Source organism: Centropristis striata, chromosome 5 (genome assembly GCF_030273125.1).
Source record: "Centropristis striata isolate RG_2023a ecotype Rhode Island chromosome 5, C.striata_1.0, whole genome shotgun sequence".
Classification (NCBI taxonomy): domain Eukaryota; kingdom Metazoa; phylum Chordata; class Actinopteri; order Perciformes; family Serranidae; genus Centropristis; species Centropristis striata.
This window is the reverse complement of record NC_081521.1, coordinates 6,438,589-6,465,032: the sequence shown is the minus strand read 5'-3', so window position 1 is coordinate 6,465,032 and position 26,444 is coordinate 6,438,589. Positions and strand designations below refer to the sequence as shown.

Below are 26,444 nucleotides of genomic sequence, written 5' to 3'. Positions count from 1 at the left end.
CACATTATGTAGTCGATTAGGGAACACAGACAGTTGTTTTACAATGGCAAAAAATGCGATTCATATCTACTTTGTAACTGGTCTGGACATGTGTTTTAATATCTAGGCAAACTGCTTTAAAATGGAAATAAATAGAGGTTTACTGGACCAATTAGAAATACTTTTATGTGGTGTAGCGCGCAAGAAAACCCAGCTAGAGGAGGAATATTATTTTGAATGAATGTCATCCACCTGCACACATGTAGCCTATTCTCTACAGGCTGTACTTTTAGGAAATAAGCTCAGGTAGGCTATAATTATGTGGCATCCTCTGTGGGGTTTTATCCCAGCTGATCGAGCGGATCCTGGTGAAATTTGCAAAGTTTTTGAACAGCATTACAACCTATCGCCTACATCGGCTGCGGGGGGGAAATTGTCGTGCAGAGATATCGTGCCACGCAAAATAACAGGGTGATGCTCCGTGCAGCCGTCTGGAGGGGATTCAAAATGAAAGCGCTCAGAGCCTGCAAGACAAGGGCTTAAACCCTCCTCCTTCTCCCCTCGATTAACCTCCAAAAGGGGGATTTCTCCAGCTGGAAATTTCTGCTGCGTCAACACCCAACCCTAGAGTACCAGACAAGACAAGGAGAGGGGGGGATTTTGTTTGTAGATGGTGCTCTCGGGGAATTTTTTTTAATTGTTGAGTTACCGCTGATCATCATCTGATCCGTGTTGAGAGTTGAAAAGTGTGGCGTCAAGTGTTTTGTGTTTATTGGCGGCTGAAGCTGAAAGCGTCTATCTCCCTCGCTGCTTCCCTGTCTGTCTCCTGTGCTGTGTGTGTGTGTGTGTGTGTGTGTATGTCTGCTGTCTGTGTCTGCCCTCTCAAACCGGTCAGTTCCGTCTTCCTCCATTTTCTACCACGCTTTACCATGTGAGAGAGGGGAACAACCCCACTTCATCCACGCTCTGTCTGTAGACAGCCTGCAGCCAGGTGAGTCTTCAACCAAAGCTCTGTAAAAGTGACTCAGATCTCACCTGTCACTCTTGATGTCATCATTACCTCAGCACTGTGGTTTGAAAACTTTTTTGAGACAAACTAGATTGACACTTTGGGTAATTTTCTAAGAGGACATGATGATAGATATGATGCTAAGCTTTGTTGTTGTTATTGAGATGATAGTAAAGACACTTAAAGCCATCAGCTGAGAAGACTCTCAGCCATAAACTTTTGCTAACTTAAAAGAAATGAAACCACTCTGCATGAGATACCGTGCCTCTCATTTTTGGAGCTGCTGTATCACAATATTGTGTTTCTGTATTTTACTTGATACATTTAGAGGAACTCAACAATGCCAGCCAGCCATTTTCAACTTTGATTTTGATTGCACCCTCTCAGTTTTTGGCTGTAACTGCATGTTGGATCTGAGCGTTTTCCTCTGTTTGACAGTGGCTAACTGGATCTTTGGGATTAAGAGACCATCTAGTGATTTTTTCCAAATTGTCTTAGGCCTCTCTGGATTTGTCTGCTTGTTTTGTCCTTCCTACTACAGAGTTAAGGGTTGGCGCTTGATATGATAAACCCTCCAAAGTCTTTTATTTAGTAATTCAATTACTGTAGGCTTGTGTATGTGTGTGCTTGCATGCATGTCCATCTGTGCAATGCCCAACCGAGTTGCCAGAATAAATGTTGGCATTGTTGCACCGATAGGTTGAATCTTAAGGCTTTTTAACCACAGAATCTTGGTGTTTCTAGACCGCGGTTCTTATTCCTTCCCGATGTGCTAATGAAGCATTGGAGAGAGAGAAAAAACATAATCAGTTGCAGTTTTAATCATGTGGTAAATATTGTGAAATTTAAACAAAACTAGTTATGTTTAGGCAACAAAACTACAAAGTAAAGGTTAGGAAAAAAAATCTGGGTTTTGGTTGAAAAAACGTATTCTGGTCGTAACTACAGGAGACAGTTTAAAAAAGATCTGAGAAAAAACTACTGAACGCAGTTACTGGGTTACAATGGCTAGTATGTGATGTTAAAATTTGAAATGGACTTTATGTTCCAAACATGATCTGAACACCAGTCTCCTGGGTGAAGGTCCGCTGTCTGTTTGACCCGTCTGTCCACCCCGTCCTCCCTCTGCTGCCGTGCATTGTACTACCTCACCAGCCTGGTGCTAAAGGTGCCCAAAATGTTTCATATCATTTTTTTTCCTCTGGCGACTGGGCTGCAATGCCACACCTTGGCATTTTGGCCTAGACTATCTCCCAGAATGCTTTGTCTGTGGGCTTGCCCCCTGCTGTACCACGGAGGTTGCATCCCTGGAGGTTAGGTTGTGTAGTATTACCATTACAAGAGCAGTGGACATCAGTGTGAGCGTGTGTGTGTGTGTGTTTTTGTGTGTGTCTGCACCTTCTCCATCTGTGTGTTCCACGGGGAAAATATAATACAGACCAAGACAGCAGCTACAAGGATGAGTGGAGGAGGAGTGTAGGCGAGATCGGCCGAAAGATGGAAAAAATATTAACGGCTCGTGTGCTTGTGGGATTGCAAAAGAGGATTTGAAGCACTTTCCCACTTGTGTTATCTGTTATGAATGGACCTTTTTAAAGTTGATTAAACAAGATAAGTGTGTTAAATTTTCCTTTCGTTTTTTCTCTCGGTGTAAAGCCGAAGTCGGTGTGGTGTTTGTTGAAGGTGGTGATGCTTGTTACACTGAATATTATCCAAGAGTTTGGAGGTTTGTGGGAAACGGTGAGGGTGTGGCAGGGTGTGAAAAGAGGCTGAGAAAATGAGACGGAATGGCTCGGTTTGGGTGGGAGTCAGGTTTGAAGCTCATGACACTTGCCTCTTCGCTGTGTGTGTGTGTATGTGCGTGTGTGTGTGTAAGCCTGCTGGTATGTAGGTGGTGCTCAGTACTCCCTTGCAGGTTGTGGGCTGAACTGTGTGGTAGCAGGTTAGTCTGCTTCAGCTACGCAAACCCTGGGGATGTAGTGTGCTACCCCCTCACAAAAGTATGTGTTTTTGCACGCAACGTGACAACAAACTGTACAGTAAGTTCATCTAATCTAGTGTACAGTCCCTTGAAATAGTAAAAAGAGGACAAATGCTCCATAAAGCCTCATTTGTTCCCTGTTAGCAACCTTGTACTCCATTCATCTCTCTGTCTGTATCTCTCTCTGCCAGTTCTCCAGTCCCGATCCCCCCTCGGAGCTCACTTGTTAATGGGAACACCTGTTTGGCTAACACATTGCAAAATGAACCGTTTACACTCGCGTGTACACATCTTACATGACATGCCACGTCTCTGGAGTTTTCTGACAACTCTGTCCTCCATTTGACACATTGCGAATATTATCATTCTCACGTCTGATTTTGCGTCAAGACAGTTTGGCACACATTAACCCCCCGTATCCAAAGCAGCTCCAACCCCCATCCTCCTAATAACTCCCAGGGCTTTTTAGCTTAACTGCCTCTATAGCTCATTGTGCAGTGCTGAATACAGGTGTTCCTAATCCCCATGGGGTTACACGAATGCTGTGGGGGATGTGTGTGTGTGTGTGTGTGTGTGTGTGTGTGTGTGTGTGTTTGTGTGTAACAGCTGTCTTCCCTATCTACCTATCTGACATCCCTCCCCCCCAGCAGAGAAACAGGTGAGTTTATGCCATCCCCACCTCAAACCACACACACACACATAGAAATACCCTCCACCACCCCATTTGTCTTTTCACGCGGGTGTTAATATTTCATAGGTGTGTGTGTGTGTGTGTAGACATGCATGCACCTGCGTGCAAGATAGTATGTCAATGAAAGCAATAAGCTCTCTTGTTCTTTCCTTTTGTTCTTTTCTACCTGAATTTTAAATTGGAAGGTAACTCGCAGCTTTGGCTCTAATTTTTTCTATAATCTACGAGCATGAATTGAAAGTCCAGAAGCAGAAATTGTAATTTGATTGTTGCTAAAAATAAACGCAAAGGGGAGTTTGTGCAGTGAAAATGGCAAGATGTCAGAATTTCTCTTTGGAGTTGTTGATATTGCAAAACACCTTTTTGGATCACACATTCCTGAGGAAACAGACGAGGGATTTCAGTTTGTGTGCTTTCATCAGGGTGTGTTTTTCTTTTATTTAGGAATGCGGAGCAGATCGGCTCTTTCCAACCAGAGCCTCGTGATCACACAATGCTTATCAGCGTCATGAGTTATTTTCTGGAATTTACAGCATTTTCTAACATCAGCCACCAATTGCATCAATGTCCGAAGTCGGGGCCAGCCCTGAAATCTAATCAGCCCGTCCTTTCTTTCTGTGCACTCCTAATTGTTGGTTTTATATACCGTACGTTCTCACTTGTTTTAGTTGCTGTCAAAACAATATTGCTAAGAGTAAAGTGATGACAGGATTTGTTTTGCATGTCAGGTAATGCATTTCAATTAGGTTTCTGTCTGGTGTTAATTAGGGAAAAGAAAGGGATAGAAATGGTGCATATTTTCTTATGTCTTCAGCTTTCTGAGATAGAGCCGTTAGCAACAATGTCCTTTTATACAAAGGTGCATGTGAAGCTTTATATTTTCAATTAACTCTGAACTATGACTCGCCATGGGTTTCAGGATATTCTCACTGAACCATTTTTATTATTCCACAGGAACTGTGAGAAAAACATCTATATTTTAAAAATCTTTTTTCTCATTGTTGATACAATCTTCGAAAGATCACAGTGATCTGCGTGACAGTGATTCACACACAAGCATGTTTCACAAACAACTGCTGATATCATTCTTTTCTGGTAATGAGCTGACATGGGACTGATTATTGTTTGCATGCTTTTAAAAAATCTTTTAACCAGAAATTAACAAAATATTTTGTCCTCCCAAGTAGACATTCTGATGTTTTACATATTTCTAAATTTCTTGAAAATTGTTTTGCTTGTCCTTGAATGGTTTCTAGTTTTCACTTTATTTGGCCCAGTACAGGCTGGTTATCCTTAATGCAGGATAATTACCTTAGCAGGGCAGAACTGACAGAACTGTCTACAAAACACACACACTCACTCAAATTATCTCTATTGACAGGGTGGTTAACGATCCCAGCTCCCCACTTTGCACAAGGATCCCCATCTTTTTAGACAAATTTATATAAGCTATTAAGAACTTGAAGGTTTGGGCATGGAACAACGTCTTTGTTGAAGTCTCGGGTTTGCAGACTGCTGAAAGCCTTGTATAAGTACGCGGTTGTTAGTTGTTATTTTCCCAGTGAAAGAGTTTGTCTTTTATACACACAGTGTGAGCATTTGATGAGAAATTGAGCGGCTTTGAGCAAATACATCTTTAGAAACAGTCAACTAGCCTCGGGCTGTGGCTGGTGAGAGATTTCCATATCAAAGCTCAGGTGAGAGAGGGAGACGAGGGAGGGAGAGAGAGGAAGGAAAAGAGGGGGACGCGAAGGAGAGAGAATGGGGAGAAGGAGGGAGGGTGATGAAATAGACATCCACTCCAAAAGAGTTCTAGCCCTTGTTATTCTGTCGCTTTTTTGTGCAGCACAGTTTAGTCTGTGTGTGTCAGCGCTGTCTGTCTCAATCTAAACTCCTGCGTTAAAAAAACAGAGGGAAAGGTTGGAAAGACTCAAATACAAACCAACACCTTTCTCTACTCGATACCACACAAATACTGTCTCCGCAACCTTCTGTTGACTGGTGCTGACCGCGGAAACAGTATGTGGAGCAGAAAATGGTTTTCTCCCACCGATACTGCACAACATCTGACCTATGAGCCTTTGCCAGCATTTGGATCCCTGTTTAATATTATTACCCAGGCATAAAACCATCATTTTCCCTGGAAATATTTCTCTTCTTTAGCTATAAGTATCAGACCTGACCCCATGGAATTGATGGCGACACTCTAATTAATGGATAGAGTTTTCGTTTGGCGCTTTCAAATATGTGTGTGTGCGTCTGTGGGTGTGTGTGTGTTTCTGACGAACATTATCCTGCTTTGTAGAGTTTTGTAATCCAGCCATGGACTCTGGCTAGAGTGCTAAAGTGCTGCTAACAAGGCCTGTTTAACATTCTCTCCCCTGCTCAACATACAATTATTCCACTTCGCTGCCATTAACATGTACAGTAGGACTGGGCTTTTAATTGGCCTGATATGACTAATGCCAGATCAACTTGGATTTGCTAATTAGTTTTTGCTTTAAAAGTGCCATCAGGACATGAAATATTCATTGATGTGAGGTGGAGCGAGGACTGTGGGTGGTATTAGTGGGATATTAGTGGTATAGGCAGGCTGTTCCGATGTGCTGGGAGAAGAGATTGAACCTACATTGGCCTGTTGTGGTCGGTTATTCATACTTTGGGTGAGGTGTTAGTTTTTCGTCATAATTTTAGACACCCACACACACACAAAGAGAGACTTGCACACATTCATCCCGCGCACTCATACACCACCTCCATTCTCAGCCTCACAAGGCCACCTCTTCTTCTTCTTCTTCTCCAGCCCCCACCTCCTCCTCTCTCTTTCTCTTCTGCTCTCACCTCCCCCTCTGCCCTCCTCCCCTTCCCATTATTTCATGTGTTAGTTTATTCCTTGCCTCCTCATCTCGCATGCTTTTTTTTCTTTTTTCCCTCCTCACCTTTTCCCGCTCCGCTACTTCACCCTAGCCCCCGTCCTCCCCGTGCCCTCTGCTCCGTCCCTGCTGCACCTCCCTCTCTTCCTGTGCTCCTCCTCATCTCCCTGCTTTTCCTCCTCATCCACCTTCTCCTTTTCCTTTTTCCCTCCCACTCCTTAATCTTCCACCTCTCCTCCTCCTCCTCCTCCTCCTCCACCCCCTCCTCTGCTGTAAGTGGGCCAGGTGCCTCCTGTGGCCTCCCCTACTCCATTTCTCATTTTTACCCTTCCTCTACTCCCTTTCTCATTTTTACCCTCTCCCTGTTCTCTTTCTCATTTTTATCCTTCCCCCTGACCCTAGCTCATATTTATACATCCCCTTAATGCAACAGCTAACACTAATGGACATCATAACCAGTTTTCTGCTAAAACACAAACATTTTTTTGGCCTGATGCCATCCAAGTTAGAAAAACTTCTCGCTTTCGGTTAGAATGCGACATCTCAAAGGGGGAGTTGGATTATTTTTGATTTATAAAGGCTTTTTCGGCACTACAAAAACTGATCCTCAGTGTATTATTACGTGAACTTTACAAATCGCTGATGAAAGTAAAGCTCCGTCACTGTGCCGGACACTTTATGAGCTCTCCTGTGCCAAAGTAGTTCCCTTTATGAACATGAGCCGTGAAGCCAAATGTGAACAGAAGTGAGTAGGTTCACATCCCTTTTTCAGTGGTGAGGGGCAAACTCCCCCACAACCTTCTCACTGATCCTTCCAACGGTACATTCACATACACACAACCAATGTATATACATGGAGGTCTCATTGTTGCTGTCTTATTGTTCTCTCCTTGCTCTGTGAATGCACACAGTGAGCTGGCAAAGCGCTTTTCACCTCATCTCATCCTTTTTATTAAAAATGTGTTTCTTCCTCTTTTCACCTATTGTCGTTCTCTCTGCCTTTGTCTCCGGCTGGCTCTTTCTCTTGCCCTTTTTTCTTTTTACTCTCTCTTTCTCACCCCCGCACCCTTTCCACCCTCCCTCCTGTCTTCTATCTCACCCCCCTTCCCCCTCCCGGTTGTTTTGGTGTGTGCGCTGGTGTGTCACGAAGGGGGTGGCGGTTGATTGGTGGTGGTTGGTGGTTTGGACAGACACCTGATACTGGCACTGCCTCACAATGTGGGAATGTGTGACTTCTTCAAAATTAGGTTTCCAAGGTGGGTGTTGTCCTTAGAGATGGTGAGCACGATCATGGGAGTTTACACAGAGGACCTATTGTCTCTCCCTCTCTCTTTGTGTCTCTTATGTCTGGCTATGGCACTTATGTACATGAATTTGCAGTTCTTTCCATTTCTGTTGGAGGGGAAAAAAGAAGCAATAGTCCCAAAAGCCTGCGAGCCATTGCAGCTGTTCATGTTAGTCAACAGGTGACAGTCAAACGTCAAACCGCATCGGAGTAAACACGCTGTGAGTGAAAAGACAGACAGATAAGGAGGAGGGGAGAAAGGATGACAGAAAAGGAGAGGACAGGACAGGACAGGACAGACGTGAGGATCCAGGTGAGGCATTTGTCTGGTCGCTCTTCATCAATCACAGTGGACATGGTAGCCTCAAGCAACACCATTCACAAGTCCTTAAAAAAGTTGTTAGGTTTAAGCAATTACAATTCAGGAGAAAGAAACTTTACTTGACGTGAAATCTGCTGGGTTTTTTCCTTTTTTTTCATCAGTGCCCTTGCTGCGATTCCTCTCTCTTAATGGCCAATCACGACACAGCGGAGAAACAAGGAAGACAAAGAAATTTTAATGATTTTGCATCTTCACTGATCACTTTTAGAATTTACTCAGCAGAAGGACTGCCAGCCAGTGTGTGTTGAAACTGCTGAAAAGATCGCTGAAGGGGCAGACCCTCGGTATCGACACTGCGTATTGATGAATGTCTGTGGTGATACACTGTGCGGTATATTGAACTCTCAAGCCTCACAGACAAAATTAAGTGTCCTCCATGTCCAGTTCAGTAGTCCACTAAGCAACGCTACAGTAGATGAGAAGCCCACCGAGGCTCTGCGAGCATCGATCTCCAGCTACACTGCCGCCCCTTCTGTCTTCTATTCTTTTTGTGCTGCTTCAACACTACTTTTCTTCCATTGTTTTATTTGTTCCCCATCTCTCTTCACTTCTCCTTTCCCTCTTTTTTTTCTTTTTTTTCGGCATCTCCTGTCTCCCTCCCTCTTTCTTACCCTTCACTGTCTCTTTTCTGACTCCAAAATGTGAGTCTCTCTATATTTAGATGCTCCTCTCCTCTCCCCTTGATTTCTCTCCCTTTATCTCACCTCCTTTTTTTTCTACAGTTGAAGGACAGATTCGCAAAAGCGCTCCAAGATTCATCAGTGTTGTATAGTAGCTGCTTTTTGATCAGCTTGATGAGTGACAACGCAGCCTGAGGCTATTATATACAAATGTGTTTTTTATAAACACTTCTCTATCTATATGTAAATCACTGTGCTGCTCAGTTGTTGTACAGGAGGCTGTGGGAGCGACGGTACATTATAAGTGAACGTTGCATGTTGAGGGCTAAGTTAATATAGTTAAATTATGTGTTTTTCTTGTTTGTGTGTGCTCTGGAGTGTTTGTGAATTAGATTAGCTGGGAGTGAAGTCTCTTTTAATATTTGCTCAGGGGGGATGGAGGGTGTGCCTGTTGTCCTTGTGAGTACACACTTAAGCCACGGCTTTTTTGCTCCCCTCTTTGCATGAGCTCATTGTAAGCCGCGGCCCAGTGTGGATTTGAGAAAGATGCCTCTGTTTGCCGTCTGACAGAGTGACAGTCACACCAAGTTACTCTTACACACACAGACACACTCTCTGGACACCCGCCTCGGCACCAGATAGCGACTGGCCACCAGCAGTGAGTCACCATCATTCAGTCATTCACTTGCACATTCAAAAACCACACATTTTAACAAACAACAATTAGCTTTTCAGACATTTCAGACATGTATTCCTTTAGGACTGGCAATGTTATACCATATGTTCACTTTTTAAAGTTTTGTTCCTCATGGTAACCTTTTGTTTCATTTCCTTCATACTGTGCACTTGTTCTGTGTGTGTGTGTGTGTGTGTGTGTGTGTGTGTGTGTGTGTGTGTGTGTGTGTGTGTGTGTGTGCGCGTGTGTGTGTGTGTGTGGCTGCAGTGACTGTTTTAACAGCTCCAGAACAGGCTGCCTGGGTTCTGTGAGGTACAGTCATGTACAGTCGTGTCTAGCTGAGTCGTGACAGGTTGCTTTTTTGCTGTGACAGGTTTTGTGTTAAGACCTATGAAAGGGTCTGGACAACCACACATACACACACACACATACACACACACACACACACACACACACACACACACACACACACACACACACACACACACACACACAAACAATGACTGGCTCGTTGGCAGCAAGAGAGATCAGGGTGGGTGTTAAATGTGAGTTTGGAGCAGCTCCGTAGTCTTATATTGTCATCATCACTTGAGCCACAAAGCCATTTGGTGCTTTTTAAAACAGAACTGAGATTCTCCAAATGACAAAAATGAAATGAAACTGGAGGAGAAAAAGCAAAGGGATATACAAGGGATATGAGGTAAATTAAAAGAAAATTACAGGGTTTTCTCATGTCTCTGTGTAAATAACATGAGCACATGAGTACACAGGTTGGGGGTGAACCTGACTTTGGTTATCAGCCGATACAGAGTATTGATAATTAATGAGCTGTATGGAAGTGATGGGAATCATTCTTTAATGAGTAAGGCAACATCAGGCTGGACTTAAACATTGCTTTCCTAACTTGTAATTAGGAAATGTAATAAATAAATGTATAGATATACATTTACTGAATTTGTAAATGAGGAAAAAAGGAGTTTTGCCTTATCTGAAGCCAGAGTCAAAGGATCTCTGAGGGAAATTAGTTTGTTTTGGGCTATAAAAATAGAATGTAATTTATTGTAATTGATTAAAATAATAAGAAATCATGCACCATGTAGCTTGGTTAAAAATATCTTAAAAATTAACAGGAATTCCAATTCAAGTGTAAACTTTTTGTGCAGAATTGTTACAAATACCCGATACAGCAATTTAAGTCCGTATTTGCCCTATATCGGTATTAGTGAATCTTTACTTATTGCATGGAAAAATTGTCAATTATGCTACTTGGCCAAAAGTTTGCGGACAGTCAGCAGACAGTGTGTACATTAAGACCTTCTTTGATATTTGAGACAATACTGTGCTTTCAATTTTGTGGCAACTATTCAGAAGGCTCTTTCCTGTTTTCGACAAGACAAAGAGAGTTTGGTGTGGTAGAACCTGACTGGCCTTCACACCTTTGGGATGGACTGGAACACCGACTGTGAGCCAACCACCCTGCAGCCAGGTTGTAAAATATTGCGGAAAACTTTCCGAGGAGAGTGTGAGGCTGTTGTAGCAGCATAATAATGTCCATTGTGGTTTTGAGATGTTCAGCTTTCACAAATGGAAAGTATATACGATGTGTCCACATTCTTTCTTATGAACTCTTAGTGCAGCACAACATTCAGTCTGCAAAGTTTATTAGATGTTTACAGTTTGGGTAATAATTTAAACATTTGTTCTAATTTTCAATTCCAAATAGGTTCTGAAAGACTTGTGTCACCTGACAGGTTTGCTCAGGTTTATTGTGCACAGGACCATATAACATTTTATAAAAATGTCTTTGAAAATGACAGTTTGAACACTATCAAATTAACCCTCTGCAGTCCATCTATTTATTGAAAATACACATGTTTTATGTACAGGAATAACTTTATATATATATGATATGTAGACAAGCTGAGAAAGCCAGTTGAAAGTGCAATCATAGGAGCTTTCACAGTGTGCCATTTTCTATCTACAATGAAAACTATTACTATTTTTAATTTACATGCAAATAGATTGTTTTATAGTTTTTTTATTTATAATTTTTTTTCTGTTTTTGTGTGTATAAATGGTTAAAAAATGTTACATTTCCATAGACACCTGTGTATCTTGTTTGTATTTTGGGTTCCTGGCAGCTTTATACTTTGTTAATTAAAATAAAATGAAAAATCTGACTGATTGCCAAGTTTGTGTGGAGAAAAAGGAGCCATGCATGTGATGTAAAGACAGACTGAAAGATGCTAAACATAGGAAGTTGACAAATTTGAACCAAAATCTCCTGGACTTCAGAGGTAAATTACAACACTGCAAACTCCTGGTATGGGAATCAAATGAATAAAAGTCATGATGCATCTGTGACCAAAAAAAAAACCCCTTACACATCCCACAAAGTTCTCAGAAGTGAGAAATTTATCCCACTATTAGACAATGTCACACCTTAAAACTCCACCTCATTTGTACATCAGCAGATGAGTCTCCAAATATCCGCAGTGATGAAACTGGGTTTTTGCACCAGGAGAACACACAAGGTGATGTGGTCATTGTCACATGAGATCCACCACTACGACCATCAGTCTCCTCCCACCTGCAATAACCAAATACAGACACTTCCTGTAGGTGATTTCACTTCCCTGTACCACACGCAAAGAAGTAGTCCTTCCTGTGTTAAAATGATACTTTATACCTGATTCATTATGGGAAAGTACAAAAATATTTCTTAAAGTTTGTTTTGATGTTATTAATGATAGAGCCATGAATATAAAGAGTAAAACTCTGTAACAAATGATCCTCTCAGGGCATTTTTTTTAAAAATTGCACTTCTGCTTTACCCTAAACTTTAGTTTTAACCCTCTGGAGTCCATGAAACCACCTGCACATTACTTCTTCATGACGTGAAGACATAAAAATGAAGCAACATTGAGTCTTGCCATCAGCTTCCCTCTAAAGTTCTGGCTTGAAACTCCATACCAGATTTTTTTTGATGATATTCCGCCAAGTAAAACCGGAGATAATGTCAAATATATTTAGTATAAAAATATAGAACTAGAGATTATCCTCATTTTACCTCTTATATGCACTGTAAACCCGAATGTTCAAAATAATTAATTGGAATAAGTAATGTAAACTTAAAATGTTCTAAAAAGTTGTAATTGCTTAAAAACATTGAGTGCCAGTAGCTATTTCCTTCTTTCTGAGTTTATAATATTAACTTCTTTGTATTTTATGTAACTTCTACTTAAAGTAATTAACTCAAGGTTACTTAAAACTATGTGGGTTAAACATGAATTTATATCTTATTTTGAAAGAACAAAAAAATCAAATTAAGAATAAGTCAATAGATTTGTATTGTTATTATACAGCTAATATACTGTGAGTGTTTTTATGTTTTATGTTTTCCTTAGTTTCTTTTGGGTTCAAAATTTTGATCAATTGAGTCAAAGTTAAAAAGTAATTATCGGGACGTATAGTCGAGGTTGCGCCGAAAAAACTGATACCAACATGGCGTGGTGAAGATTTTTTAACGGACATAATAGTCCAAGATTTCAGAAGGTTAAGCAGATGAGTGGATGTGACATTTGGATGACACCATTTAAACTCACAGCTCAGTTCGTTAGGACTCCACCCCTGTTTGCATAGGTGACCAATCCTGGCTATCCTGTATGTTAACACGTATCAAACAAAAGACTCACTGTCTCGCTATCTGTTCCCGTGCCTTCGCCTCTCCTCTCCTGTCCTCCCCTCTCCCTCCCTTTCAAATCCTCCCTTCCCTTTTCTTCTCCCATCCTTTCCTCCTCTTGTTCCACTCCTTTATTTCCGGCTCTCACTCTTGTTTCGCCCTCCCTCTTGCATAGCCCTCTTTCTCCTGCAGCTCCGTTGTCTTTACAGTCCTCCTGCTCCTCCCTTGCGCTCTCCCCCCTCCTTTCATTTTGGGTTCTCCGACAGTGGTAATGAGATGTTTCATTATTTGCATTTCACAGCTTTTAATAGAGAGAGAATTTAGGCTAAGCCCCGGGTCGTCAGTCAGGGAGTTACCATGGGAGACATAGCAGGCTTAGGGGCCTAGAGAGAAAGATAGCCCAGAAACTACACACACATACACAAGTGTAGAGGAGGGAGACACAGAAAGAAGACAAACAGAGAGATAGGTAGATTGGGTGATAGGACATTTCTCAAAGTTTTCTCTGAAGCTCTTCATATGTCAAGTAGTATCACTGAGACTTTAAAGGTCATTGGAGGGTTTTGATGTGAAGTTCACATTTAACCAATAGTGGCCGAGGCTAAAGAACTCCAGCATCAATGTCTTACTCACACTTCTTTTCTGGTCACACTGGGATGATCCCAGCCTGGATTTCCATAAGACCACTCAAGGCTTAGCACCTGTGTGGCTAAAGGGGACAAGGTGTCAGAGGAGCCCTGGAGCGGCTAAACTGTACACATTAGTGTCACAAACCGGACAGGAGACTTACAGAGGCGGATCTTTTGGCAGGTGCACTGTATGCAAAAGAATGATGTGCAGCATGGAGGTCTTCAGGTGTAGATGAAGAGGGTCCAGGTATTGTTTTCGGACGGTGCATGTAGTAGGGGACTGAGGTGGGGGATAGAGCGAGGGATGAAGGGAGTAGCGCTAAGTCTCCCTAAGCCTCCTGGATCCTCTTTGGTCCCTCTCCACATGACATGGCTATCCTTCTTTGAGTCAATCTCTTCCTCCACCTTGACTCCTTGGGTAGCGGCCAAAGACACAGAGAGCGGACGGAGAGAAGGGGAGCAAGGTAGAGGTGCAAAATGTGGCGCGATTAGAGCGTGTGGAGAAAATAAAGGTGGACAGATGGAGGGTGCGCGATAAAGGAAACAAGGGAAACTGAAGATAGCAACATGTGCAGGGAGATATAAAGGAGATAAAATGAGGGACAAACATGAACAGTAGCTTGTTTCCAACAGAAAAGAAAGGACAAAGAAAGAGACATTCAGAGCTAATAGCTTTGATGTGTTATTTTTTCTAATTGCAGCTTGCATGCCTGCCTGTGTCTGCTTGTGTGTCATATGCACGTGTGTGTGTGTGTATGTGTGTGTGTGTGTGTTATTTTTGTCCGTGCCTGCCTTGTTGATGGGCTGCCACCCTGGCTTGTCCCGGAAGGCTGCCAGCTCCGTCGGATTGGGGATTAACCCCGGGATAATGGCCTTGATGCCCAGTTGAGTGGAAGCAAAGCTGTTTAAAAAATATTGGCTGCCTGAGTCACTCTCCCCTCTCTTCCTGTCTCCCCCTCTTTCTTCTGTCTCTATCTTTCAAGCCTTGTTGTCTCTACATCTTTTTCTTCACAGTTCTTTATCGGTCTCGTTACCTTTTTCTCTTTCTGTTTTGCTCCATTTCTGTGTAGCCACATCCCGTGCTCATAATGACCTTAAATGCATCCCGTATTTGCAGAATAATAGCAGTTAACTTTCTTAGTCTAATACAACTTTCACATTTTCTCAAAGTAAAAGAACTAGTAGATTTTACTCCAGGAAGTAATGGCTGTCCTCGATCATGCTGTCATGTGTTCGAAGAACAGAGCCTACATTGTCCGGCCAAATATCATTTTAATTCCACTTATGCATGCTGTCATTTTTTCCCAGTATTTCTCTCATTATATGGGAAAATGTCCACTTGCAAGCAAACCAATTCTTTTTCCCTGTACCTTTTTAATTTTTCATAGATATTAGCATATAACGTCAGGGATTCTCTTAATATCTTTTTCTTCGGGCTAACATCGTTTATTTCACTTTGTTTTGAAAGCTTTACAGCATACATAATTCATTTAGAGCCAACCTGTTTGCCTTTTCCACGGAAACTTACTGCTATTATAAAGAACTGTTCTGCTACAAGTGACTACTAGGAAATTTGCAAAAAGAAGCAAAAATGTTGCTTAACTGATGAATTGTTGTAGTTGATGCATGAGCCTGGGATGGTTGACAACTTACATGCCAACTCTTGGCTACTGAATCCTGACTTCATATCCCCCTCCTCCTTCCTCTTCACATTCATTCACTTCTACAATCTCTGGCCAGTTTTTACTGCGTCCTCCCTGCTGATTTAAACAACAGCGCCAAGATAAAAGTAGCAACGTGAAAAGTGCTACTAATAGAGGATCCTTTAAAGTTGAAATTATATGAACCGATAATGTGTCTGTATATAAAGATTGGACATTTATTGCAGCAAACATTACAGGACAATTGAGCTCAGTCAACTGAAAACTGAATTTTATATGTGTAATTTGTGCTGGACAAATTGTATTAATGTATTTCCCACATACTTTATAACCCTCTGGAGTCTCCAAAAGCTCCAAATCATGACGTTTTCACCACATCCAGACTAGAAAACAAAGCAGCCTGGAGCCCTACTGTAAATTTACATCTAAAGTTCTGGCTGTAAACTCCATGAGGCCAGTTTCAGTTTGATGATGATATACCAAGTAAAACTGGAGACAAGCTCAAATATATTTAGTGTAAAATTATAGAACTGGATGTAACCCTCTTATATGTTATATTTGCAACTTTTTTTCGCATTTGCAACATTTAAAATTCTTTATTGAGCATGATGGTGTTTTGAAAGTTAAAAAAAGATTCAAAACCACATTTTATGTTGTTTTTTCTTTGTTTCTTTTGGGTTCAAACTGTTGATCCAGTAAGTCAGGATGAAAAAATAATTTTAAAGTCATATAGGTGAGGTTGTGCTGAAAAAAAAATCAACCAACATGGCATTTAAACATATTTTTCAGTGGTGTGTACAGGCAGGATGAAAAGGATTCAAAAATTGACGAAATAGTCCAAGACTCCATAGAGTTAACAACCTCAGTTCAGTCACTTGGGGCAGCCTAACAATCTGTAAATTAAAGGTATTAAGGTGATTAATGGCTGTTGATTGAATGACAAATCAAGACATCACGTTATGGTTGAATAATAGTTCTGAATTGAAAGTTGTGCTGACATCCGCAATGTACCTGGCCATCAGCTGGACGTCCCTCCTGGACATTCTAGCAAAGGGCGTATGGGTGCGTTCGTACGGGTGCTTGAAATCCTTGAAAATGCTTGAATTTTCAAGGTTTAAAAAGTGCTTGGATTTTGGATAAAGTGCTTGTAAATGCTTGAAATTCTTACTGTATTTCTCTTGCAATCTGACTATATCCATCTATAGACTATAGATAATCACATGTTCAATGTAAAAAATAATGAGTAGCCTATCTGAAATGAAGACCGTTCCTCCTAAAAGTGTAATAATAATAAGTGAAATCTCCCCCTTTTAGGATGTAAGTACTCATCTAAAACATGCAATTTACAACAGGTGTAAGATACTGGAAAAGCTTGAAAATTTACCTTGAAAGTCCTTGAAAAATGCTTGAATTTGACCACTGCTAAAGTGTACGAACCGTGAAGCTGAAAGTAATAAAGTCAAAATAAAAAAACAATGTATCGCTCCACTTATGATCTCTCAACATCACCATCTGGACTTCCACCTCATAATCTCATTGTAGTATTTGCTGTCCAACTGGGATCATTTTCAGCAGGGACAGTGTCACCATGCAGCAAAAGCTTGCTGGGTTGCTATAGTAACTTTGTCTGCCTGCTGCTTTGAATTACTACCTTTACCATATCAAAGTTCTAGTGCATAAAACCTGCTGAAAGGTGTTAAAACATCTGCAAAGCTGAGAGGAACTATGATAATTATCCATGGTCTGTTACTCCAGCAACCATTTTCACTTTGCCATATTGGCATTTGACCGATTGTTAATATAAAAATGATGATCTTAAGTCACCAAAAATGCTGATATGCTTTGGTATTTTTTGCATTTTCAGAAACAAGTTCAGTCTGAATGACAAATGTTTTTTTATTTTTTTATAGATGTTATCAGTCTGTTTTTTCCTCTGTGTTTATTAATGGGATTTATTTTTTCTTTTATTTCACCACTCAGACAACAGGCTCTGTGAACTGGACTTTGACATGCTCGTCCAGCCAAAGTCGTTTTATCAAATAATGAGCAGAACTGTTACATTCGTTGAGCAGAGGGCCACAATTTGAATGTAGAGTGATTAGCTGAGGGTGGCAATTTTGCAAGCAGCACACCGGCCTCTAAATTATAATTTGCCCCGACCAACTGGAAATCCTTTAATGCAAAATAAATATAACTGAGAGTGTATGAAACTACTTGGATAGTGCTAACACACATGAAGGAACCTGAAGCCAGTTAAACCTTGTGCCTGCAAGAATGTTAATTAGGAGTGAATCAACATGACAAGTTTTACCAGAGAGAAAGTGTGCTTCAAGTGAGTTTTATTTCCTACATTATGCTGGCTAATCATATATTTTCGCCCTGTGTGGAGATGTTCCGCATGTTGTAACATCTGGGTGTGATGTATAAATACCTTGTGAAATCACAGCATGGGTTACTGTTAACACATAAGAACCCAGTTATCCTTAAAGGAAAATTATGGGGGATATAACACAGACCAAGTGAACCACATAGAACACATTTATGATGTTGTTGTTTTTTTAATACTCCCCCTAAATGTCAAAGATCTGTGATGTATCATATATGTTACATTGAGCCTTTATGGAATTTATGTGTATGATATTTCTTATTTCTAAACTAGACACCTTTTCTGCTCACTGAAACGCAAATTTGCCGTTTTCTTTGCATCTCCACAACATTTATCAAAATTATGACAGGATAGGATAGGATAATTTTTTTGTTTATATTTGGTCAAATTAACTTTAAATTGAACAGCAGAGCATATATTACTTCAAAATCATTTAAACAGTGAAAATAATAGAGTGGCCTATTTCCATTTTTGTTATTGGGACAAATACGTCACACCAGGTTTTCCATGACGGTTTTCAGGTTAAAAGCCCGATGTGACATATACTGAACGTCTCCGCGATATTTTTGTAACTTGTTTTATATTCATTTGTTCAGGAAATATGGTCAGAACAGGTTAAATGCAATACAGGACACCCTATTAACTGATTAGAATTGTTAAATGGGTTTAAACTTAGCCTCGTAACAAAAAATAAGCTTTTCGAAATTAGTTACTTTTTCACATTTCTGTTTCCAGTCACAGCCAGGGTGTTGAGTATGTGTGGCTTAGGGATTTAATGAGTTAATGTCAAGCATAAAGCTGTATATGGGAGATTCAAGAACATTTAACCCTCTGGAGTCCACGAAAGCACCGGAGCACAACTTCTTCACGACGTCAAAATAAGACACAAAAATAACCCAAAAAGACACAAAATGACTAAAAAGAGACACAAAATGAAAAAAAAAAGACACAAAATGAAAAAAAAAAGACACAAAATGACTAGAAAAAAGACATAAAATGACCAAAAAAGACACAGAAGACACAAAATTACAAAAAAGAGACAAAATGACAAACAAAAAAGACAAAAAAATTACCAAAAAAGACACAACAACAGACACAAAATTACCAAAAAAGACATGAAAAGGATTCAAAAGTGGACAAAATATTCCAAGACTCCATAGAGTTAAAGTGTTCGTTACACGTGTGTCACCATAGGTTCCTATGGGCTAAAGTTGCCGTTGTTAAACCCCGTACAAACAAAGTATTGGCCTGCCTTTGATCCAGAAGGACCTTGCACACTGTCTCCCCTCGGTCCTGTGCGGTCAAGGAGGCAGATAAGTGGCTCGGAGGGACAAGTTGCATTAAGAAAAACAGAAGAAGGAGGAAGCCCCATTCTCTCACTCCATCACACGTCTCATCTCTTTAGACGTCTGGCCGGGGCCTAAAGTGACTTTGCTTTGATGTGACCAGGACAAACCGGGTGTGATGCCATGACGGCTCTGCTAAGCGTGTGAACGTGTGTGTTTTTAGTCCTTGCATGCGTTTGTGTATTTAGGGGCAGGGGCTGGATGTGTGTGTGTGTGTTATGAGGGGAACAGGGCTCTTGATTGTGTGTATTTTTGTGTGAGGGAAGGAGGAGGAGGGGGGTTAAGGAGGACAGTCACTTCTGATTTGGCCTCAGAAGGGTGACAGGGACTTGGAGCTCTGGTGGCATGCTTTACTGAAACAATCGTCTCTGACCACAAATAAGCGCTCACAGACTGTCAGCCTGCCTCCTTATGACTTTTTCCCTGCTTTTTCTTTTTTTTCATGGTGAAATTTCATAGAGGGCTGAAAAGCTTTTTTTTCCTGCTCTGTGACATCCTTAAAGAAGGCTTTAGTTTCTGTAGCCTTGGAGAGACTGCTAATGCTTTGGACGAGACATAAAAGTCTCTGCCTCTCTCTCTTTACTTGATTGTCTGACAAGTTCATTTTATCTTACTTTCCCATCTCGTGTCAAGTGTATATTTGGAGAAAAAAGCGTGCTACAAATCAAGGCTGCACTCACTTCGTAGAGGGAGAGAGTTTTGGTCCCGTTGATGGTCTTAGCTCGTGGGGTAAGATGGAGTAGCTCTCGGAGGAAATGAAAAGCCAGGATGAACACTGGAGAGGTTTTTGTGGGTGTTTATGTGCTGCAGTAAGGGTAGCGTTTGGATTGGTTCCTTTGGAAAAGGGGTCTTTGACTGGAGGGAATTGGACATGCTGAAATTAAACAAGCCAATTACACAAGCGAAGAGTTTAGAGGTCAAAGCGCACTCCATTAAAGTTCCTCTTCTCTGCCTAACTACTGACTCAGTATGTCTCTGAGTCTGTTGAAGCAATAAATCTGATTAGACCTCTTCCTCGCTTTCTCTCTCTCTCCCAGTCCCTTGCTGCCGTTTTACCCTCCACTGATCATTGTTTTTGTTAAATTTGAGGCACCATTTAACATGTCTTTGGGTGCAACCCTAGCCAGACATTCGTGCCACATAGACACACGCACACTTTTCCCAAAAACTTTAATACTCCCTTTGAAACATGGCCCCCTGTATCAGAGTTCAGCACCACACTGACATTATCATTAGCTCTTTGGACACGCATTACCACACAGAATGAAAAGTTGCATTAATTAACTTTTTCCCCAGTTTTACTCTATATGCCCCGCACTGGGTTGTTTGAAAGTCTTAAAGCTGCCAAAATGGCCAAAGTTTGCATTTTATTTCATATAAGAGTTGCTTCGCCCAAAATATGGGGAAAAAATGATGACCACTCCACCAAGGCCAGTGGTGCGTTCACATGCTCCTTGGATGGTAATTTTTCTGACTTCAATGTGTTCATTAAGTCAGAATGTGGAAGGAACATAAACGCTACAAAAGTGTTTATTGCTCAGTGTTTAATTGACATGTTAATAGCTTTTTTTGTTGTTGTTCCAACTTTACACGATCTCTTTTCAGTTGGGAATTAATTATTCTGATACCACATGAATGCAGCACAAATTCCCTATCTTGCAATGTTAAATAAAGTGAAAAATAATGTGGGTATCCACCCTGTAATTCAGATCCATTTAAAAATGTAATGTGTTCCTTTTTGGCCTTTTTGCTTCACCTTTCCATCAAGTTTCATGAAAATCAAGCCTGTAGTTTTTCCTGCTAACAGACAAACAAAACAAAACCGACAAGTCGATAACATAAAATGTGTTGTTCTCTTACCTCTTATGTTTTCTAACCACGCAGATGGTTTTGGTTTTAGTCATCCAGATTTTGAGATATCCCTTTGAGATTTCTGCCTCCGCCCCAATACAATAGAATGAGTGGAACCACTTCCTACCAAACAAAAAGAAACTCCCTGAATGCTGCTGACAGTGTGGGTTATCTTGAGTAATTAGGATGCTGTTTCTGGAAAAAGATGCTGCTGTTTTCCAATGAAGTGAGCACCACAAATTAAACTCTATTCACCTCCATTGCATTGGAATGTAGGCAGATATCTCAGAGACGGATATCCTTTAACAAAGCCAAACGATGTGTGTTGCAAACACTAGAGCACACACACACAATATTTCTGTAATTTGTGTAAATCTGCTCTTTAAATTGCTGAGTGCGGTGCTGTGGCTGTCATTAGCATGTTGCTAGTTTGTTCGAGTGCTTCTCGTTGTGGGGCTCATTGATAGTAGGATTTTTTTTTTTTTACAAAAAGGCAACAGTGGTGGACCTAGAGAGCTGGAGGACCCTGACCCATGCAACACCTGAACAATGGCAGTCTTATTCCAGCTGTTGATTCGGTAGAGCTGGCTTTCTTTCTCTGCTTCCTCTGAGCTACCGGTAGACACTCTTTTCAAATGAGGGTTGCTGACCGCAGTGCGCTTTACAATGACCCTGTGATTCAGCATCCACATTGGCTGGAAAAAACGAGAAATATAAAAAGGTATTCAGGTATTTCTCTGTGAATAAATGACAGATGAGGGAGGGGGCCTATCTTATAGACCGGAGCTATACAATTGAATGTGCCAGTGAGTGGCCCTGAGAGAAGAAGAGAGTGGGGGGGGCTGCTGTGTTTTTAAAGCTGCTTGGTTTGTCTCCAATGGTGAGAGGTGAAGACTCTCAACACCTCCATCAGGGCAATGCAGAAAGGAAGAATATCTCAAGGTTAGACCGCCAATAGATTTTTTTTCTAAGTGTGTGAGCTGGAGGATAAAAACACTTGCGTCAAAACTTGCCTTTTGAGACTCTGAGGGACACTGTTATGCTGCATTCACATCCAAGTTCCTTCCTCCTCACAATTCTTCATTTCTATGACTTAAATGCCAGTTACAGTGAAAGGTTTGGAGCGAGCCGCGCATTGATCAAACTCAATGACAGATTTTTTTTGGGGGTGGGGGGGTGGTTTGAGAAAGAGAGGCTTCCGCAGTTGTCAATGTCACTCCATCTGCTTGCCCACTGCTGTTCATAGGAGGTGTGTTTGTCCAAGTGGACGTGGGAGACACTGTGGATTTATCTGATCTTACAAGCCATCAGGTTGAGCAGAGCTTTGCTAAACATGACCTGAAGTGTGCCGGCCCCCGAGCAAACGCTGCTGTCACCTTGGCCAACCAGAGCTGTCATCTCTCAGAATGGCCCATGAGAGCTGACAGCTGTGGCGTTCCCAAAACAAATCACTGCTGCGTTTGGTAACACTCTGCGTCCTCGCGATTTAGCCCTCACCAAGACGAGAGCGGGAGCGGCGGCTGCTAATGCTCTGGCTAATGCACTGCCTGAGTGTGTTGGTGCGTGTGTGTGTGCGTCTTCCTCTGTGTGTTTGTGTTTGCAAGGACTTATGTGGTTTCCTTTTTGTAAAGCTGGTTCAACATAGAGCGATGTTCTTATCTGCCTTTGTCTCCTTCTGCTCTCCCGTCTCTGTAGCCTTCACCTGCAAGCCTTCTGTTGTGTTGTGTGTGTGATGATCATCTAACCTTCACATAGCAGAAGAAAACACATGACATATAATCATACCCACCTATGATTTACGTCAATATTTCTGAGCTCAAAAGTCAGGACAATCATGGCGTTATATATTGTGGAAACCTTGATCATTTCCGTGGATTTTACTGTGTGAGAGTAACAATAAAATTTGCGGTAACACTTAACTAAGTAATGTTTATAGATGGTTTTATAAACCAATTTTTAACCATTTAGAAAATGCTAAACATATTGAATCGTTAAATGTTTTCAACCAATTTGTTGAAGGAATATGAATCGTTTCAAAATCATTAACATACTTAATATGGTGTTAAAAATGTTTTAATGAGTACAACTAAAGCTATTAATGAACTATTAATTATAATTTAATTGTTTTTTAATGGTAAAGGTACTATAAACTTACATTAATATACCATTGATTTGCCATTTATAAATGATTTAGTTAGTTAAACATTAATAAATGATGTATTTACCATTCTAAATGGCCTATTCACGTTTTATAAATGATGATTAAACATAAGTAAACTATCTGTTTACCATTTATAAATGATGGTTATTGAGTGTTACCAAATTCGCCAGCATCTCCATCACATACTTCATAAATCCTGTCAATGAATTCTGAAAAGTTGGATTATCACTCGCTGACAGCTGAGCAGCTCCACAAATTGTCATTAAGGCTCTTTTTCTCTGTAGTTTTCAGAAAAACTTTGTGTTCACAACCCAGACTGAACTGTGCAAGATCAGAAACACCGAGGTGAAGGTTCAAGAGCGACTTTTCGTCTTAACTAGACAGTTGATTGAATATTCAGTCGGTAGAGAGATGAAGAAAAAAAAAATAACAAGGAACTGAGGCTGTGTTTATTGATAAATTTAATGGTAAAGTGGTCTGTACTAAATGAGGTGTTTTTCTTCCTCTCAACTGTTTTGTGAAAGTGTTACGCTTTTTAACTGACATTTTAATGAGCTTACACACACACACACACACACTCTCTCTCTCTCTCTCCCCACACACACACACACACACACACACACACACACACTCACACACACACACACACACACACACACACACACACAAATGAACCTGTCAGACATGGTTTAAACACTAAGATTTTTGACTATTTGTTACTGGGCTGTTTTTAGACATCAAACTACAGCAGTTGAGATGTGGTTTCTATTGATGTCATTGTTTTTATGTCACAGTCATTACTGAGATATCCTTACCCTGGCTCGTCTTTAAAGGAGTGGTTCAGCTAAATTTGATTATTTTTTCCCCCCTTACATTAAAATGAATCTGACGTTCTAAGAAAGGGGTTTGAATTCAGCTAAAGCCATCAAGCATATATATGGACTTGGAGGAGAAATAGCTGAATATGCTGCCAGAAATCTTGTTTTCTTTCCTTAAAATATGCAAAAAAAGTGGCTAAAATTTCACTGCTCCCGTGCTGTCATATTTCCATACTATACAGTTAACCTTCTGGAGTCCATGAAAACACCTGCATATTACTTCTTCATGACGTGAAGACATAAAAATAAGCAACATTGAGTCTAGCCATCAGCTTCCCTCTAAAGTTCTGGCTTGAAACTCCATGTCAGATTTTTTTTGATGATATTCAGCCAAGTAAAATGTCAAATATATTTAGTCTAAAAATATAGAATTAGAGATTATTCTCATTTTACCTGTTATATGTTATATATGCAACCTGCGACCCATATTTGCAATATTTAAAATTCTGTGTTTTGAACATAACTTTCAATATGTTATGTTTCCTTAGTTTCTTTTGGGTTCAAATTTTTTTTTAAAAAGTAAGTCAAAGTTAAAAATTAATTATGAGGACATATAGGTGACACATAGAGGTAAAGCTGAAAACACTGATACCAACATGGCATGGTAAAGATTTTTTAACATATTTTTTTAACAGACATAGCCGAAGATTTCAGAGGGTTAATGGTACGATGTTCTTTAGACTTGGAATATTTTTTGATATTGTATTTGAAGTTAATTTGATCTTCTTTCGTTTCCCAGCAGACGTTTGGAGGAGAGGCTTTTGTTCAGCTACACAGATGAACAACAGGAAGGAGGACATGGAGATCTCCTCTCACTACCGTCAGCTCCTCAGAGAGCTCAATGAGCAGAGGCAGCACGGCATCCTCTGCGACGCTTGTGTCATCGTGGATGGAAAGATCTTCAAGGCCCACAAGAACGTCCTCCTGGGCTCCTCACGCTACTTCAAGACTCTTTACTGCCAGGTGAGGGACTGCTACAGTACATGGAAAGAAGGGTCAAGGGAGTGTTTTAAGGTCCTGTTTTCCTCTCAGATCATAGTGCTTTTGTTGTGTGTTTTCAAGTTGATAAAGCGAGACAGAAGTATATATATATATATATATATATATATATATATATATATATCAAGGGTGGGCAACTGGAGACCCGGGGGCCGCATACGGCCTGCACCCTCACTTGAAGTTGCCCTCAGTACAACTACATGCATTTGAGCATGAAATCTTAAAAGTGCAGTGTAAAAATGCACAAAATGACTTCTTGCAATTAATGTTGGTCTGCTGTTCTTTTACTGAAAAAAAAAGAAATCACAGTAAGTGTTTTTTTTTATTTGTTTCAAACCTTTTGTATTTCTATATTTCCTATTTATACTGTTCTACATGCATTTGAGCATGGAATATATTAAGTTACTTAAGTTGTAAACGTATTTAAAAATGCAATTTCATCATGTCTGGTTAAGTGCACTGTCCTATTTGTGGCCCTGTGGTAGTGTCCATGAAAAATTGTGGCCCCCTCCAGCATTTAAGTTACCCATCCCTGGTATATATCCTTTATTTAACCAGGTGAAAAGTCTTGTTGAGATTAAAATAATCTCTTTTCCAAGAGAGACCTGGCCAAGAAAGCAGCATAAAAAGTGACAAGTTACAACATTTAAACACAGTTAACATAAACAATTAAATACAAATACAGCCATCACAACATCAGTGAAGGAGCCTCAAGTAGAGACTCATACGGAGCAGTCACACTGACCAAGGGAAATTATTTCTTTATCCTTTAGAATCGATTTAAATTCACCAGTTGTGATCAACTCAGACAATTTCAATTCGTTTTGCAGATTGTTCCATTTTTAAGTTTTCTTACCTAACTCAATTCTCACTCTTGGCTCCAGCATCTGTACAATGATTTTGTAGCGTAGACCATGTTTAGTTTGGTTTCGACACATGTATGTACACAGGTAAGAGGGAAGCAGCCCAAGAATACATTTATAGATAAAAACTAACCAATGAGACTGCCTGCGAACTAGGGTTGTCACGATACTAAAATTTTCTACTCAATACGATTTTCGATACCACAAGGATAAAAAGACCCCAAAACAGAAATATTTTTATTAACAAGAAAAATGAAACATATAAAAATTAACAGAACCACAGGTTAAATATTTATAATAAAAAACAGCTGTGCAAAAAAACTGCAACTATGATAACAAGCTTCAGATACTCAATACTTTTGAAAATGACTATTGTATCCGGATACAACGTTTTAGTATCGATACTTTTGACAACCCTACTGCGAACATAAATTGTGTTTAAAAAAAGCTTTTTACTGCATGATATACATAAAGAAGAACTGCTATGAATAA

General features: G+C 40.5%; 1 protein-coding gene across 4 annotated transcripts in view; it reads left to right on the top strand.

The window, feature by feature from the left end:
* Positions 1 to 26,444, top strand: part of zbtb46 (zinc finger and BTB domain containing 46) — a 74,193-nt gene that overhangs the window by 678 nt on the left and 47,071 nt on the right. Inside the window, exons 1-2 of one of the 4 annotated variants that reach the window (XM_059332597.1) lie at positions 806 to 970; positions 24,833 to 25,053. In XM_059332597.1, coding sequence (XP_059188580.1) covers positions 24,868 to 25,053 — 186 coding nt within the window. In that variant the 5' untranslated portion in view covers positions 806 to 970; positions 24,833 to 24,867. Of the gene's footprint in view, positions 1 to 805; positions 971 to 24,829; positions 25,054 to 26,444 lie in introns of those variants that run through there. The other 3 variants (XM_059332596.1, XM_059332595.1, XM_059332594.1) reach the window with 3 other exon arrangements.